This window comes from Musa acuminata, chromosome BXJ3-1 (genome assembly GCF_036884655.1).
Source record: "Musa acuminata AAA Group cultivar baxijiao chromosome BXJ3-1, Cavendish_Baxijiao_AAA, whole genome shotgun sequence".
Taxonomy (NCBI): Eukaryota; Viridiplantae; Streptophyta; class Magnoliopsida; order Zingiberales; family Musaceae; genus Musa; species Musa acuminata.
Window position 1 is genome coordinate 44,012,746 of NC_088349.1, and position 16,404 is coordinate 44,029,149.

General features: G+C 40.6%; 1 protein-coding gene across 1 annotated transcript; it reads right to left on the reverse strand.

Annotated features, from left to right (window-relative positions):
• Positions 1–6,116: 6,116 nt before the first annotated feature.
• On the reverse strand, positions 6,117–8,026 carry LOC135628625 (transcription factor MTB1-like). Its single transcript, XM_065135409.1, has one exon. It carries the CDS (start codon positions 8,006–8,008, stop codon positions 6,251–6,253), a length of 1,758 nt encoding a protein of 585 aa, XP_064991481.1. The 5' UTR covers positions 8,009–8,026; the 3' UTR covers positions 6,117–6,250.
• Between the last annotated feature and the right edge of the window lie 8,378 nt (positions 8,027–16,404).

A 16,404-nucleotide genomic window follows, 5' to 3' on the forward strand; every position in this document is an offset into this window, starting at 1 on the left:
TAGTTTGTATGTTCTAAAGTGATGATATATGCAATGATATTTCAAAAACTTAAAATTATGTAATGATTTGAAATTGTCTAAAAAATTACTAGTTGCACTTCTCCTTTTTGTTGATGACAAAGGGAGAGAAGATATGATGATGATGTATAAATTATGATGATAATCATGCATGGGATGATGTACTTGGATATTTTGATTATGTATGATTTTATATTGCATGCAATGATATGATTAATTTGTTCTTTCAATATTCATGATGCATGCAATGGTAAAATACTTATAATTCTATGAATTCCAAAAGTTTTATCAATATGGCATATTGATAGGGGGAGTTTAGTTAAACTCCATCATCAATTGGTTGCCATCATAAAAAAGGGGAAGATTATTGAATCTCGAATTTTGATTATGAAACCAATTGATAAAGTTATGATCTAATGTGCATTTAAGTGACATAGGACTAGCTTCGATCAGGAAAGATAAATCAATTAAAGCAGTAGAATCAGAAGTTAGGTCGGAATAGAACATGTTAGAAGATTGGACGTCGGAACGGAGGAAGGTCGACGTGTCAATAGAAGGCTTCGTGCCATAAATTTGGGCATTGGGCCAGAAGGATCGAACATTGCGCTAAGGAGATCAAGTGTTGCGAAGGTCAACATACCGATTGAGCAATACACTGTAAGAGAGGATGATGCACCGAAGGTTCGGACGATGCGCCGGATGAACCAATGACATGCTAGATAACTTAATATTCTTGCTTGTAATAATATGTCAAGATCCTTTGAAGCTCCAAATTTGAATTCATTTAAGGCCTATAAAAACCCCACTCATCGCTACTCGGTAAACACATCAACTGAGAGTAAAAAGGAAGGAAAACACTATTGTAATATTGTGAGAACTCCTCTCAATCTCTAAGTGTTAGGTGAAGTTTAAGAGAGGGGTGAGTGGTTGTAAAGGTTATCTTCTAAATTTGTGAAAAGGAAAAAAGGGGTGTAAAAGGGTAATTGATCTTCGCCTATTGAAAAAAGATCGGTAGTGAAAGTTGGTAGCCTCGAGTAAAGAGGAATCGGGAGTGGATATAGGTCATGATGACCGAACCACTATAAATGTTAGAGCTAGCCCTAGGAAATTTACCAAAGGGTAATTTTGGCAACCCGATAAAGATAATAAAGCGGAAAGAATAAAAGCGATAAGAACACCAGATTTACGTGGTTTGGTCAATTAACCTTGACCTACATCCACGGAGGAAAGAGGAGCAAATCACTAGTATAAAAGAGACTATTACAAATGCCTTAAGAAGATGTTCCTAGGCCATAAAACACCCGAAAATACTAAACAAGAAAAACCTCAACTATAAGCCCAAACTATTTAACTGAGTATGTACTTAAACACAAAGCAAACACTTAGGTTTTTCTCGTGATGCCACTTGTGGTGCATCTGACTTCAAAGCCCAAACCCTTATTTATAGTTCTAATAAGAGATAACAAGCCTGATTTTCCCGATGTGGGACTATGGGACTTTGCCAAATTAACAATAAATCTTGTTTGTATTTACTTTAAGCTCTTCATTTTCATTGCAAACTGATTTTTTACTTTCACTACGCTTACGAACGTGTTTTCAAGTTAAGTGACGTAGGACTAACTTCAATTAGGGAAGATAAATCAATTAAAGCAATAAAATTAGAAATTGGATCGGAATGGAACATGTTAGAAGATTGGACGTCAGACCGAAGGAAGGTCAACGTGTCAATAGAAGGCTTCGTGCCATAAATTTGGGCATTGAGCTAGAAGGATCGGACATTGCACTAAGGAGATCGGGTGTTACGGAGGTCAACATACCGATTGGGCAATACACCGTAAGAGAGGATGATGCACCGAAGGTTTGGACGATGCACCGGATGAACCAATGACATGCTAGACAACTTAGTATTCTTGCTTGTAAGAATATGTCAAGATCGAAGTAGTTTAGAGGGCTAATTGAGTTGGTTTCGAGTATAACCATGGTAACTCAATTAGGGGCCAACTAGGCCCAAAATGGGGCTGTTTTGGGCTAAGAGAAGGCTCATTCGGTGACCCAAAGACACGTCAAGTGGTGGCACCGCTGGAGCTAGTGGTGGCACCGCCTAGTGTCAGACTGGCAGGCGATGGTATCGCTCAGTGTTAGTGTGTCAGGTAATGGTACCACCCAGTGTCAGACTGGTAGGCGGTGGTACCGCTAGTACCCCCGAAGACCCGAGATGAGATCCTTTTAGGCTCTAAATTTGAATTCATTTGGAGCTTATAAAATCCTCACTCATCGCTACTCGGTAAACACATCAACTAAGAGCAAAAAGGAAGGAAAATACTGTTGTAATATTGTGAGAACTCCTCTCAAGCTCTAATGTTAGGTGAAGTTTAAGAGAGGGGTGAGTGGTTGTAAAGGTTATCTCCTAAACCTATGAAAATGGAAAAAATGTGCAAAAGGGTAGTTGATCTTCGCCCGTTGAAAAAATATCAGTAGTAAAAGCCGGTGGCCTCGGGTAAAGAGGAATCAGGAGTGGAGGTAGGTCATTATGATGACCGAACCACTATAAATCTTGTTTGTATATTTTAAGCTTTTTATTTTTATTACAAAATGATTTCTTATTTTCACTACGCTTACGAATGTGTTTTCAAGTTCAACTTTTTTCTGATATCGGTTTTCATCGAACGAGAATTTTCAAACCGTCATTTTTATGAAAGCACCAATTCACCCCTCCCCCTCTTAGTATCATCATGGTTCTAACATTGTCATCATAGAGGAGCGTTTCAGGACATGTCGATCTCGTTGTCATCATAGAGAGGCACTTCAAACCATGTCAACCATGTTATCATCATAAGGGGCTCTTCGAATCATGTTAATTGCACTATCTTCTTATAGGAGCACTTCGGGTTGTATTAGATATGCTATCGTCGTAGAGGAGCGCTTCTGGTCATGTTGGTCATATTATCATCGTAGAGGAGTGCTTTGTGTCATGTCGGATGCGTTGTTATCGTAGAGGGGTGCTTCGAACCATAGACCATACTATTATTATAAAGGAGCATTTTGGGTCATATTGTCCACCCTATGATGATAAAAGTGCTTCTCAGAGTCATGTCAATGGGCTAACGCTCTTGCGATATGACGCTTTCCTTTTAATAGTAAAATGATGATGAAAGATATCATTGACATCTCTATTAGCCCACAATTAAGGCCCATGTGAGCAAAAGGTCAAGTGGGCTTCTCGGATGTGCACTCCAAAATTGTACAAAATTCAAGATTGAGTGATTTCGATCTCTTTGATGATTAAATTAGTTACTAATATTGGGTGAAGTAATCTTGATGAATAATCACTTACCTTGATTTCTATAATCTGATGGATATTTTATAATAGATTTAACTTGGGCTGAGTCACCGCATGAGGTGCCCATATCCATAACCATATTAGAGCAAATATTTCACCTATCACTAATGAAATCAGAACGGACGAAATGTCCTGCTTCAATCTTTTTAAGTGACAAAGTTGAAAATAGTTGTGAAAGTTAATCCAATAATGTTGGAACAGATTACTCCTATGTGACCATAACCTTCTCATGTTTCTGCATCGTACTGAATCATTAAACTTACTTCAATTACCTGTCATCAAGGAGTTAAACACTGACAATAGTTTTTCCTTGTTTATGAGGACGTCTACATTATTCATGATGCCCCAAGTGCTAATCATCCATCGTGATTGTGTTGTGGGCAGTGACATTTAGTTGGGGACATAGTGGGGTTTGAGGTTCCTATTTCGAAACCGTAGATGTATAAATTCATGTTCCTGTCATGTGGTCACCAGCAATGTCTGGTGTGCCATCATAGTTAACTTAGGCTCAATGTTAAGAGAGACAGTCACTTGAAGTGGACAACTAACTCAACACTTACCACATTTGAGTTAAGTTAGATGCAGTAACTTCATCAGCAAGTTAATATCCTGCATGATGGGGATATAAACAGGAATAACCTTTGTATATGAATAAATACTAGAAGACCATAATACACAGCGGAATTAAATAAAATCATAATAAAATAGAAGGGTAAAAATCACGGGGCAAACTAGAGATAATCCACTATGAGAATAATGAATATACAAATCTTAATCTCTTACCCTAAACCCTAGCAACAATCACAAGAGAATAACTGGGATACAAGGATCATGTCACTGCCTACAATATCTAAAACCTCCCCAAGTAATCACAGCAAGAGTCTACTGTAGATTTGATCTAACCTGAGATGAGAACACTACTAGATGATTGAGAATAGCCTTTCTGCATTGTCCTTGTCTTCTTCCCTTTTTTTTTTTTTTCTTTTCTGCCTTGTTTTCTTCTTTTTCTTTGAAATCCCGTGACTGTTTTCTTCTCCTACGTTGCTGTCATATTTATGCCTTTTTCTGTCTCCAAAACACAGCTACCACACCCCTGCTAATATTAATTAGGATTAGGTTAAGAGGGGATGTGGGCTGTGAGCTGCCCAAGCTCATTATAGGCTGAATCTGTGGGCTGCCAGCCCAACACCGCCACCAAATGCAAGGCGGTTCGAACCACTCAGATTCTTAAAACATTAAGAACAGATGGAAAAGAAAATTGCTATGTTAGTATTTCTGAAACTAAACCAATGAGAGAAACGAGAGCTGATGAACAAACTGTCCTGCATTAGACTTCAAAGAAGAAACCAAGTGGTGCAGCCATGAATCCATGTGCTGTCATCGATGGATGCAAGTGTCTTTTGTGTGTGGAAATAGCTGGCAAGAGAGGAAGCTGGACCAACAACACATTGCAGGTGATGTTAGGTTACTGTCTCCCATATTTCTTCATGGTAGGTTCCCGGAGACCTTCTTGCGGACCCAAAGCGTTTCCCTTTTCCATTTGCAAACCTGAAAAGAGAATCAGATCTGCCAGAAACCAGATTTGTTCAGGTGACAAACATCAGACACCTGAAGAAATCATGAACATTGCAACTATCTTAGGACGCAGAGAATAGTGGTGTTGACGACTGGCTGATTCAACATGCTCTCCACCAACAAAAGTGGGAGATTGATTATTTATACCCATTTAAAGCTTCATTACTGACTACATGTTCTGATACATCTGGAGATGTTAATATTTTTTTTTGGAGAAGACTTCCATCCCCACAATGGAAGTCTGAGGATCAGTTGCTTGGAATAACTTGGAGACTCATTGGATAACAGGTTAATCATTTAGAACAATTTAAAGAACAGATTCTTTCCATCAAAAGCATGATACTATTATTGGAAACTTTTGATAGATATATGAAGATTGTGTTGGAATTAAGCTTGTTAAGTATATTCATTTCATCAAAAGAAAAGTTCATTACATCAAATCTTGAAAAAAAAATAAATTAAATATCTATAAAATGATAAATTAAATTGGTTATTGATTCTTGAAATGATTTCTTGAAAAAAAAATTCATCTTTTAAATATAATTAATATAATATATTTTTGGGAACTATATAAACCTCATATGTTGGGTCATAAAACACAGAGTTTCTAAAATTATAAAGAGTTTTCTTAAGAGAAATATAGAAAATTGAAGTTTGTCTTATTCTTTGTTTAATAATTCTATCCCTTCTTCCAGATGTATTGCATTGCAATGGTAGCAAGGTATTTCTACTTGTCCCTCGAAGATTTCTGGTTCTGTAGCTGCTTCAATCTTCTCCCAAGGATGGATGAACAGATAACAAATATACTGACTGAAGCATGTTGCTTTTTCTTAATGCTCTCTCCTTGTCCATCTTTGCTGCTACTACATTCTTGCACATATATACTATTACTTCTGTAATGCTAGATTGTCATGCATTCCACCAAAAAGGACAATCTTCATCACATCATCTGCTTATACTTTTCGTCTAAATGCTGTCGTTGAACTGCTCAAACTGGATATATCTTGCCTTGTTCAAACCTCAAATCCATAGAATGGACTAAAAGCTGGTTGACTAAGATGATGAATACTTTGTCAAAAAGCATGCTGCATTTGTCAGTTAAAACCTTTGTCACGGAGTCTAGTTGTGCCCTCGGACCAGCAGATCTTTATAGTCTGAACCCAGTTCATTTGTAATGAAGAAAACGAAGACTACAGCACCTGGAAGAACTCTACGGAAGGAAGAACAAAATAGGTAATCTATCAGCTTACATGCAGATGATGGCAATGGACAGTTGGCATGGAAAGACTGCAACAATGGCAGCACACCAATATCAGGTCAGAGGCTCGTAGATTGAGATTTGGTGCCAACTTCATGACTCATAGCGGCGACCAGCTTCTCCTTTGTCAACTGCTCGGCACCAGGCGATCTGACGACGAACGTGTGCGTCACCTTGTCATCACCCACGACGACCTTCGAATCCACCACGTCGATTTGTGAGTCCCCGAAAGCTTGGATGACTCCTGCGATGGGATGCGTGGCCAATGGGCAGCTCACTCGGACGAGTAGCTCATCGTGGAGTGAGTCCACATCGATCTGGGGGGGATGCGTGCGGCTGTTCTGTTCCATGGATGTCGGTTCACCCAGCATCTCCCTCTCCGCCTCCATCTCCTTGAGCTTCCTCTGCAGCTCAGTGATGTACGATATGGCGTCACCGAGCAGGGATGCCTTGTCCATCTTCGAGATGTTGGGCACCACGGATCTTAGTGCGTAGAACCGCTGGTTGAGCTTCTCCCTCCTTTGCCGCTCGGCCTCCACATGGTTGAGGGGCTCCTCTCTCCCGTTTGCGGGCTTGCGGCCCCTCTTTCTCGGCCTCCTCTCCTCCGTCGTGCCCGGTTTCTCTCCGTTGCGCGACGCCTCGGCATCTGAGAGCACGAATTCTAGCGATTCCAAGCGACCTATCGGCATTGCTCGGGAACTAGTACTGCTGCCACCGAAGTCGATCTGCTTCGGCTGTGCATGCGGTCGCGGCTGCTGTTGCTGGCGTTGGTGCTGCTTCTGAGACTGGAATTGGCTCATCACGGTTTCCTCCATGACAACGCCATTGCCGTGATGCGGATACGCCCTGTGAACCGGCGTCGCTTCCTCTAGGTTGTGGTTTAGATTCCAACTGAGCAGGTTGGCGCCGGCCCCGAGCGGCGTCTCGTGGTGATGTTCGGCAATGGAAGTAGGGACCTTCATGTTCATCTGTGCCGGCGCGGCGTTCAAATCCTTCCCGAAGATCTTTGTGTGATCCCAGGCGTCGCCGCCGAACCGAAAACACGATGTCGAACACGCAGTGGCGCCGCGGCTTTCCATGTCGCATGCCGTTGCTGCTGCCCCTTTGCTCAGGCCGTGGACGAACACGGCCTTGATCCTCTGCAGTTCATCTGGGCTTTCCGATACGGAATCCATGGAGGCCAGCTCGAGCACGCCGGTGTCGAACGGTACGAGCACGACGGTCCGGAAGCCGGCGGTCCTGGCGAGAGAGGCCCGGACAAAGTAATCGGCGCCCGCGAACGCTGACTCCGGGATCCAGAGGTGCTTCTGGGAGAGAAGAGACCTCCCCGGCGCGCCCTCGCCGGGGGCGAACGAGAAGTACATGGACGCCAGGAAGTACATCTCGGGGTCGGCCACCTGGTCGAGGCGGAGCGCGTAGTTCTCGTCGTCGGAGCCACCGGAGAGCACGTGGAGCCTCTCGAGCACACGCTTCCGCATCCGCTGGAGGGTGGTTCTGCCGCGGGGGTCGTCGTCGTCGGCGCGGCCGCCGAGCTCGCGGCAGTGGCCGTCACCCCATCCGAGGACGAACTCGCCGAACCGGGACCGGGAGATCTGCCAGAAGACGGCGCAGGCCCACGGCGAGCCACGGGCCTCGACGAGGTTCTGGAGCTTGATCTGGAGGTCGGGGACGCCGCTGCCGACGGTGGCGAGCTGGTCGGAGGACGAGGCATGGCTGGCTGCGAGGAGGTAGTCGAGGGCCCGACCACCGAGGACTTCCACCGCCATCGCCCGGTCCTCTTCGGACCACGGTGAGCTCATCCCCGTCTTCCGCCTCATCGACTTCTGCAGCAAGGCAAAACAAGATGAGAACTCAATTCAACTGAACAAGCTGAAAGGCTTTGCCCATCTCTAATAGGAGACAAGGAAGTGCATGGAAAACGAGGATCGTACGGAGGCACACTTGCGGCGAAACCTATGCGAAATGGCGCCCGGGAAGGATGAAGATAACAGGGAAGCGAGTGGGCGACTCGACGGTCGTATATAAACGTGCGGGCGGAACACGATGGCAATTCGTATACAAAACATCTTGTAAATAGTATCGTGAAATTCCATAGCCACAGCCGTCGGTTGGCGGAACTCGACGACCCATCGACAACGCATCCGACCGTCCATTCCACTCTGGGGCATCCCCGCAGTTGGAGAGGTCCTAATCCGTCACGAACCGGGGGACGTGGATGGATGGGGAGCAAACTTTTCGTGCCCAACAGTGCTCGTACCCCTGTGGGGCCCAGTAGCGGGTAGGACCCAGCATGCGATTTGATGCGGGAGGAGGAGGAGGTGGTTGCGAATGTTAGGTGCGTGTTGCGCGCCGCATGCTGAAGCTTTCTCCTTACCTATTTAGGTTGGTTTATAAGTGTATTGACAGTCAATCGATTCACTAACTGATATAACATATATAATTGAACTCCTATATATTCTGATATTATATAGAACACTTACATATTCTGATATTAAGCCATTCATGCTCCTAACCTTCATGTTATAAGATAATTGACCTATTTCCTTAGAGAGAGAGAGAGAGAGAGAGAGAGAGAGAGAGAGAGAGAGAGAGAGAGAGAGAGAGAGAGAGAGGAATATTTTGTCCCCATCCATTCCTTTTGATGAGTCTTATTGGAGATGCTTCATGTGAAACAGCTGCATTTGGTGACCTCAAGTGTTGTTGTTAACCTCATACGGCTTTTTCCGGTGGAGATAATTGACATAATAAGGAAAGTAGCCGATGCATGTGAACATTATGCTTCTCGTTTTATTTACCTCCATGTCATACCATGGAAGATTTGATTCCTTGCGTGGTTGGCAATTTGTTGGATAGACATCCTTCCTCACTTTCCTAATCAATGTCAATGCCTTTAGATTGAGGTAGACACCAATTGATGAGGACTGACCCAATTCTTCACAACTATATGCCTTGAATCAACGTTTTAAACATAATCATTTCATCAAGGGGCACAAAATGGGTCAAGTTCCTACAACTTAAATTGGATACATTTATTTATAATTTTAATATAAAATAAATTATTTTATTACATATGATTATTATTATAGTAGAAGTTGGCCCTTTTATAATATGATCATGATAGGAAATATAAAATCAGTTAACCATCATTCATCATATGAATGTGGTCAATACCCTCTTACATTTGTTGATAGGAGTTCAAAAGTTAACTCGGGTCGATTATTGAGTTATCGAGCATACGAACGGTTCGAATCAATTACCGAGTTGCCTCCCTTACAAAACATTCATAGGAATATTATTCGTAGAAATATTTCTGGAAGTCTAAGGGGTAGTTCGGGTCGATTACAGATTGACTTCTCTATGGAATATTTGTAGAAATATTTTTGAAAGTCTAGGGGTAGTTTAGGTCGATTATGAATTGCTTGCCCCGTAGAATCTTTATTGGATTTTTTCTCCTCAAAATTAATATAAAATCACACCCTTAACTCTAGATTAGGAGAAGGAGAAGAAAAGGAGGAAGTACTAACTTAAACGTCGAAGGGATCAACTCGAGAATCTACTCTTGGTCTTGGTTTTTGTATAGGTAACCAATCAAGAAGGATATAAAAAAGATATATATAGCACCACTTGCGAATCAAACCCACGACCATGTGATGCTAATCGTGGAAGGTAGTTTTTCACTCTCCAATGATGAAGCCACCCTTCACAATCAAATTAATATGTACCCTTAGGATTACTCTAATAAGATACATGTCGAGAAAACCTAACCCATGTAAAAAAAAACCTATTACGATGAAAGATCGGGTTAGAGAGGTGCCCAAGATGCTTGAGTTAAGAAAACTTGACCCACGTAAAGAGAAACCTGCTATGGCAAAAGATCAGGCTATAGAGGCACCAAAGATGTATGAGTTGGGGAAAACCCAACTTACATAAAAAGAAACCCACTATGGTGGAAAATTGGGCCAAAGAAATGCCCAAGACCCGTGAGTCAGGAAAACCCAACCCGTGTAAAAAAAAAAAACTCACTATGAAAGATTGAGCCAAAGAGGCGCCTAAGACATATGAGTCGAGAAAACCCGACCCACACAAAGAGAAACGCCTTATGGCAGAAGATTAGGTTGAAGAGGCACCCAAGACATGTGAGTCGAGAAAACTCAACCTACGTAAAAAGAAACTCGCTATGGTAGAAGATCGGGCCAAAAGAGATTCTTGAGATACATGAGTCAAGGGAAATCTGACTCATGCCAAGTAAAACCCACTATCGAGAAAACACAATGCAAAGTACATCTAAGATGCTAAAAAAAAAATGACGACATGCTTTCAACCCCAAATAACCCTAAGCACATCTTTAAGGGGAGCAAACGATAGAGAATATAAAATTAGCTAGTCATTATTTACTATGTAAATGCCACATAAGACCAACATCCTCCTATTCACATAGATAGGAGTTCAAAAGGTAGCTTAGGTTAGTTATTGAGTTACCGAGCTGCCTCCCATGTGAACAATTTAGATTAGTTACTGAGTTGCTAAGTTGCCTCCATTGTAGAATAGTTATAGGAATATTTTCAAAAATCCAAGGGGTAACTCGAGTCAGTTATAAACTAACTTCCCTATGAAATATTTATAGGAATATTTTCAAAAGTCCAAGAGTAGATTTTTATAGGATATTTCTTCTCCTCAATGTCAGTACAAAAATATACACTTAACTCTAAATTAAGAGAGGGAGAAGAAAAGGACTTTGGTATTAGCTTAAGCATAGGAGAGACTAGCTCACGAAGCCATCCTCGATATTAGTTTTTATGCAGATAATGACTCATTGTATATGTATTGACGAAGATGTTAATAATATTTTTTTCTAATAAATTTTAATTATTAATTTTGGTGCGCTCTTTGCAAGTCATCTAATAGTTCAAAATTTAAATAGATATGATTGAAGAGAGAAGCCTCTTATTGAACCAACCTTCACATTACTATATCAATATATATATATATATATATATATATATATATATATATATATATATACCAATAAGATCCCTTCAATACTTAATTAGCTTACAGAATATACAATGAAGTTTAAAAAATAGAGTGAAAAAAGAAGAAAAAGATGTGAAAGTTTTTAGTTTATAGACCCAGTTCCTATCTGTTAATAGTTAGGAAAATATTCTCCAAATCAAGAAATGATTTGAAAAATATGCTAGTGTCATGAAGCATGACTATTCTGGTTGGCTCATCTTGTCATTTTCTAATATGTTAGCATCTAACACGAATATTACTGTTAGCAACATTGATGTTCTGTCAATATAAATAATTAGATGCGGATTGTTAGACCATGTCGCATGAAATTACTGGACTTGGAGTAAAAAGTTTCGAGCTATTGTCGCAGTTGACACTATAAATACAGCTCTGTGACCACACCATTTCGTCACCTCACGAGTGCCCAAAACAGTGGAACTCGACGGAGGACAGCAAGCAGCAGGCAAAGATCAAACTGGCCAGCTAATCTGACATGAGTTGCAGGTGCAGAGGACTGCAAAGTCAAAGATTCTTCTGCATCATGAGGAGGTCAGCATCTCCTGACCTGCTATTCTCCTTGCTATATTTGGCACTGATTCAGATGCGATTCATGAATCCGGCAAACTTTGTGTAGGCCATGCATGCATTTTGTTTGTTGGTCTTTGTCTTGTGGGCGCACAGACATTTTTGTCGAACTGCTTTGCACCGCTTGGATTGCGACGAGTTCCTAAATCCAGAAATCTCTTTAGGAGTAAGACGCTGTATGTTTGGGCGACTTTTCGAAAGAAATATATAATATTTTTTTTTATACTTCTCCTAAAATACTATAAGTCTTTCATATAGATATTGCTCTACAAAAAATTATTTCAAATATATATATATATATATGTATATATTCTTATTGGTTTAGGAACAATAACAAATAAATAGGGACAATTATAATATTTTAGTAAACACTATAAACCTATTCAAAAACACTATAACTAAGAAATTGGATAAGTTCATACTATGGACTAATCCAAAATTGATGGATTAATCCACCAAAAAAATTTAATATGTTATACAAAGGATATTTTGAAAATTATGGAAAGATATAATTGGTGCCCCTTAGACCTTTCCGAACAATTCGCCCAATATATTTATTTCTCTTGTACTTTTTATTTGTTATTGATGAGTGTCAGAAAGAATAGAAGATAAAAATAATTGTTGAAGAAGCTTTATTGAAGAAGTTTTATTGAATAAACTTTATTGAAGAAACTTTATTGAAGAAGCTTTAGCTTGAATACATTAACATGTATCTCTCCTATTTATACAGATTAGGACGGAAGATTTTCCTCAATAGAATAGAGGATTTTCCTTAACAGAGTAGAGAGATTTCCTCGTATAGTTAGGGAAATCTTATCTGCTATCATGCCCCCGTAAGATGATGCTCTTGTCAAGGATACCAATCTTGGATTGATGCAAAGAAAATAGTTTACGAGCCAAAGGGTTCATGAGTAGGGCAAGAGCAGATCGCTGCTGCTGTTGTTGCTATTGCTGCGGCTGCGACGACAACGACGATGGCGGCGACTGCGATGGCGACGACGGCGGCTACAACAGAGGAGAAAGCTATAGCAATGTAGAAAGCTATAGCAATGCTATAGCAAAGGAAGAAGCCGCAGTAGAGGAGGAAGCCACAGCAATGTTACAGTGATGCTACAGCAAAGGAAGCTGTAGCGATGATATAGTAGAGGAGAAAGCTATAGCAGAGGAGGAAGCTATAGCAATGTTACAACGATGCTACAGTAGAGGAGAAAGCTATAGCAAAGGAGGAAACTACAATAGAGATGTAGTAGAGGAAAGTTGTAGAGGAGAAAGCTACAGTAGAGGAGGAAGCTGTAGTAGAGGAAAAAGTTCCCCCCTTCTTTGCTCTGTAGAGGCAAGAGATATGGTGAATGACAAGCTTCGATGGCCATGGAGCCTCGCTCGTCTCACCTGCTCTGATACCATGTTGGAAAGAATAGAAGATAAAATGAATTATTGAAGAAGCTTTATTGAAGAAACTTTATTAAAGAAATTTTATTGAAGAACCTTTAGCTTGAATAAATTAACATGTCCCTCTCCTATTGTAATATTTATTGGTAATTTATATGACATCTGTTATTAGTTGGTCTTAATGTTATCATTAATCAGAATTACGGAAACAATCCAATCTGATGCGGGAATTGTCATGTGCAGCAGACCTTTTTTTTAGTAGGGACCTGTGGGGGAACGAGAAAGTAACAACATGTTACATCCATTAAATAGAAAGGCATGGCACGCCTTTGATAGATTCCAATCGCAAGTGCATGCGTGTAACTCACGGTGGATGATGGGGAGATAAGAGTATGCATGCAACACCGAGAAGATGCCGGTGCAGTGCCGTATGCATCCTTAAAGCTGATCGCCATGCTAACGGTATCTTAGCACTAGGTGAAAATATTGTTGATATCATAATTAACTCAATATAATTTAGATAATACGTATAAGATTATCTAAACTATCTTAATTTCTTTTATGTCATTTGTACGAAGATTGAGATTGAAAGATATTTCTCGATCCGATTCCTCTTCTTTGCATTAAAGACAAACTTCTGATTGTAAAGAGTATGAAAGAAGCTTATGATTATTTTTCTCGTTATAAATGATGAGAAGGAAACTTACAATTGTCTTTCTTATCATAAATGACAAGAAGAAATCTTGTGATTATCTTTTCGGTAGGAAGTTCCATCTTATTCTTGCTCCTAATGGCATGCTTCGAGGCTTTCTCAAGAAGGGCTCTAAGTGTGGTATTTAGTTAATCCGACACATAAGCGTTAGAGATTTTTCTCATAAGTCGGGTCTTCTCGATGTACATACATCGAGCACATTTTATATTGTGCCTCTGGTGTATTTCTCTTCATGTGGGTTGATTTTCCTAACTTACGTTTCTCAGGCACAATTTATCTTGTGTCTTTACCGTGGTAAATTTTACTTTATGTATGCCAGGTTTTCTCGACTTATGTGTCTCGATCATATTTTATCTTAAGCCTTCTTAATGATGGATTTCTCTTTATATGGGTTGGGTTTTCCCGACTTATACAACTCAGGCATATTTTATCTTGTACATCTATTATGACAGATTTCTCTTTATTCAGGTCGAGTTTTCCTAACTCACGCATCTCAAGTATATTTTATCTTGTGCTTTCATTATGGTGGATTTCTCTTTACGTGGATTAGGTTTTTTCGACTCACGTGCCTCAAGCACACTTTATCTTGTACTTCCATCGCAACAAATTTCTCTTTACATCGATTGAGTTTTCTCAATAGGCACCCCAGACATATTCTATCTTGTGCCTCTGTCGTGATGTATTTCTCTTTATTCAAAATGATTTTTCTCGACTCACATGCCTCAGGCACATTTTATCTTGTGCCTCCATCATAGTGGATTTCTCTTAATGCAAGTCGAGTTTTTTTGACATGCGCCTTGGGCACATTTTATCTTATGCCTCTGTCGTGACAGATTTCTCTTTATATGGGTTGAGTTTTCCCAACTCACCCACATCAAGCACATTTTATCTTATGCCTTTGACCCGGTGGATTTCTCTTTACGCGAGTTGGGTTTTCCTGACTTACATATCTTATGCATATTTTATCTTATTCCTCTACCAAGACAGATTTCTCTTTACATGAGTTGGGTTTTCTCAACTCATGTACTTTAAGCACATTTTATCTTATGTCTCTACCATGACAAATTTCTACAATTTTCAAGTCCTTCATCTAACGTGTGTTGAATTCTTCATTTGATATGTTTCGAATCTTTTATCCGATAATTTTCAAATCTTTTATTCGGTAATTTTTGAATATTTAATTTGCTAGCATCCCTTTGGAAGTATCCCGAAGGGAAACTTGTCTCAATCGTAAGAAGGGAGAGACCAGCTTCCTTTTCATAAATCCCCTTTCATCTTATAGGTGAGGCTCATTCTTCCATTTAAGCCTCTAGAGTCTCTTTAGAAATTTTTTCTACTTCACTCTAGTTCCCTTTAGGGCAAGTTGGTTCTTGAGTCTCTCGTAGTCTCGGTGTTAGAGATCGATCTTTTACCATTTTGCTCATCAGTTTCCTCATGTTGGGATGTCTCTCAAATCTTGTACAAGTTTCTCTCAATCTATTGGCCGCCAAATGGTTGAGGCCTATGCTTCATCTTTGGGTAGTCCAAGGGGGCGGGGATGCGGGGGGTGGCAATCCCCGTGAACTTGAAAGTTCTTCGAGACTTAAAGTCCATGAAAAGCTCACATGATTGTGACTCAATGGTGAGCGCATCACTTCTGGATCACTTGCAAGTTAAGTATTCCATCCCGACTGACTTTGACTTGCAAGTTCCCTGACTCGGTCAACATCCATTCGATCCCATGCCAAGGTCTCTTTGCTTGTCTCATGATGCCCTTAAGGTGATTTCATCTTCCCCTTTATCTAGCTATAGTGTCCTGCCTACAGTAGTGAAATATATCACATTCTCATAAGGCATCACTTCTTCCTAATGTCTTTATAGATATGAATCTGCATTCTTTGAAAAGAAAGGTGCCTAGCTCCTCTTTGGGCATGATGGTGGTTTCTTCGACTCCAACCATTATTCGTAAGCCATTGCTTGAGGTGTTAGGTCTAATTTCATCCTACCACTATGCAAGAACCAACAAGCTGAAAAAGAAGCAGAAGATTGTTATGAGGAAGATGCCTCACCCTCGAAGGGGCATGGAACCCTAAGAGCTAATTCTCAATAAGGAGCCTCCTTCCTCCACAGCACTAGGGCCTTCAGAGGGTCGCTGAAGTTCTTAGTCCTCTTCGAGAAAATGAGGGGATAGACTGAGATCGATATTTGATTTATATAGGGGTAAGCCCTTGCCCTTTGTAGCTATTCAAATAGTCGACTTGTCAAACTCGGCCTCGGGAGTATCGTTGTAGTCGAGATGGGAGGGTTTGCATAAGGAGCAGAAGGTATATAGTGATGGTATTGCGTATTGCTATGGATCCTTCTATTAAGGGGTGGTGAAGTAGATATATCATTTCCCTTTGAAAGTTCTAACGGACACCTGCTTCTACACAAAGTACTGGTAAGTTAGGTCATGACTAGCTCCTTTTGATTTGCTTTACTCATCCACTTGCTTTTGATTTACCACACTATCACTATGTAATGGCCCTCATCGAT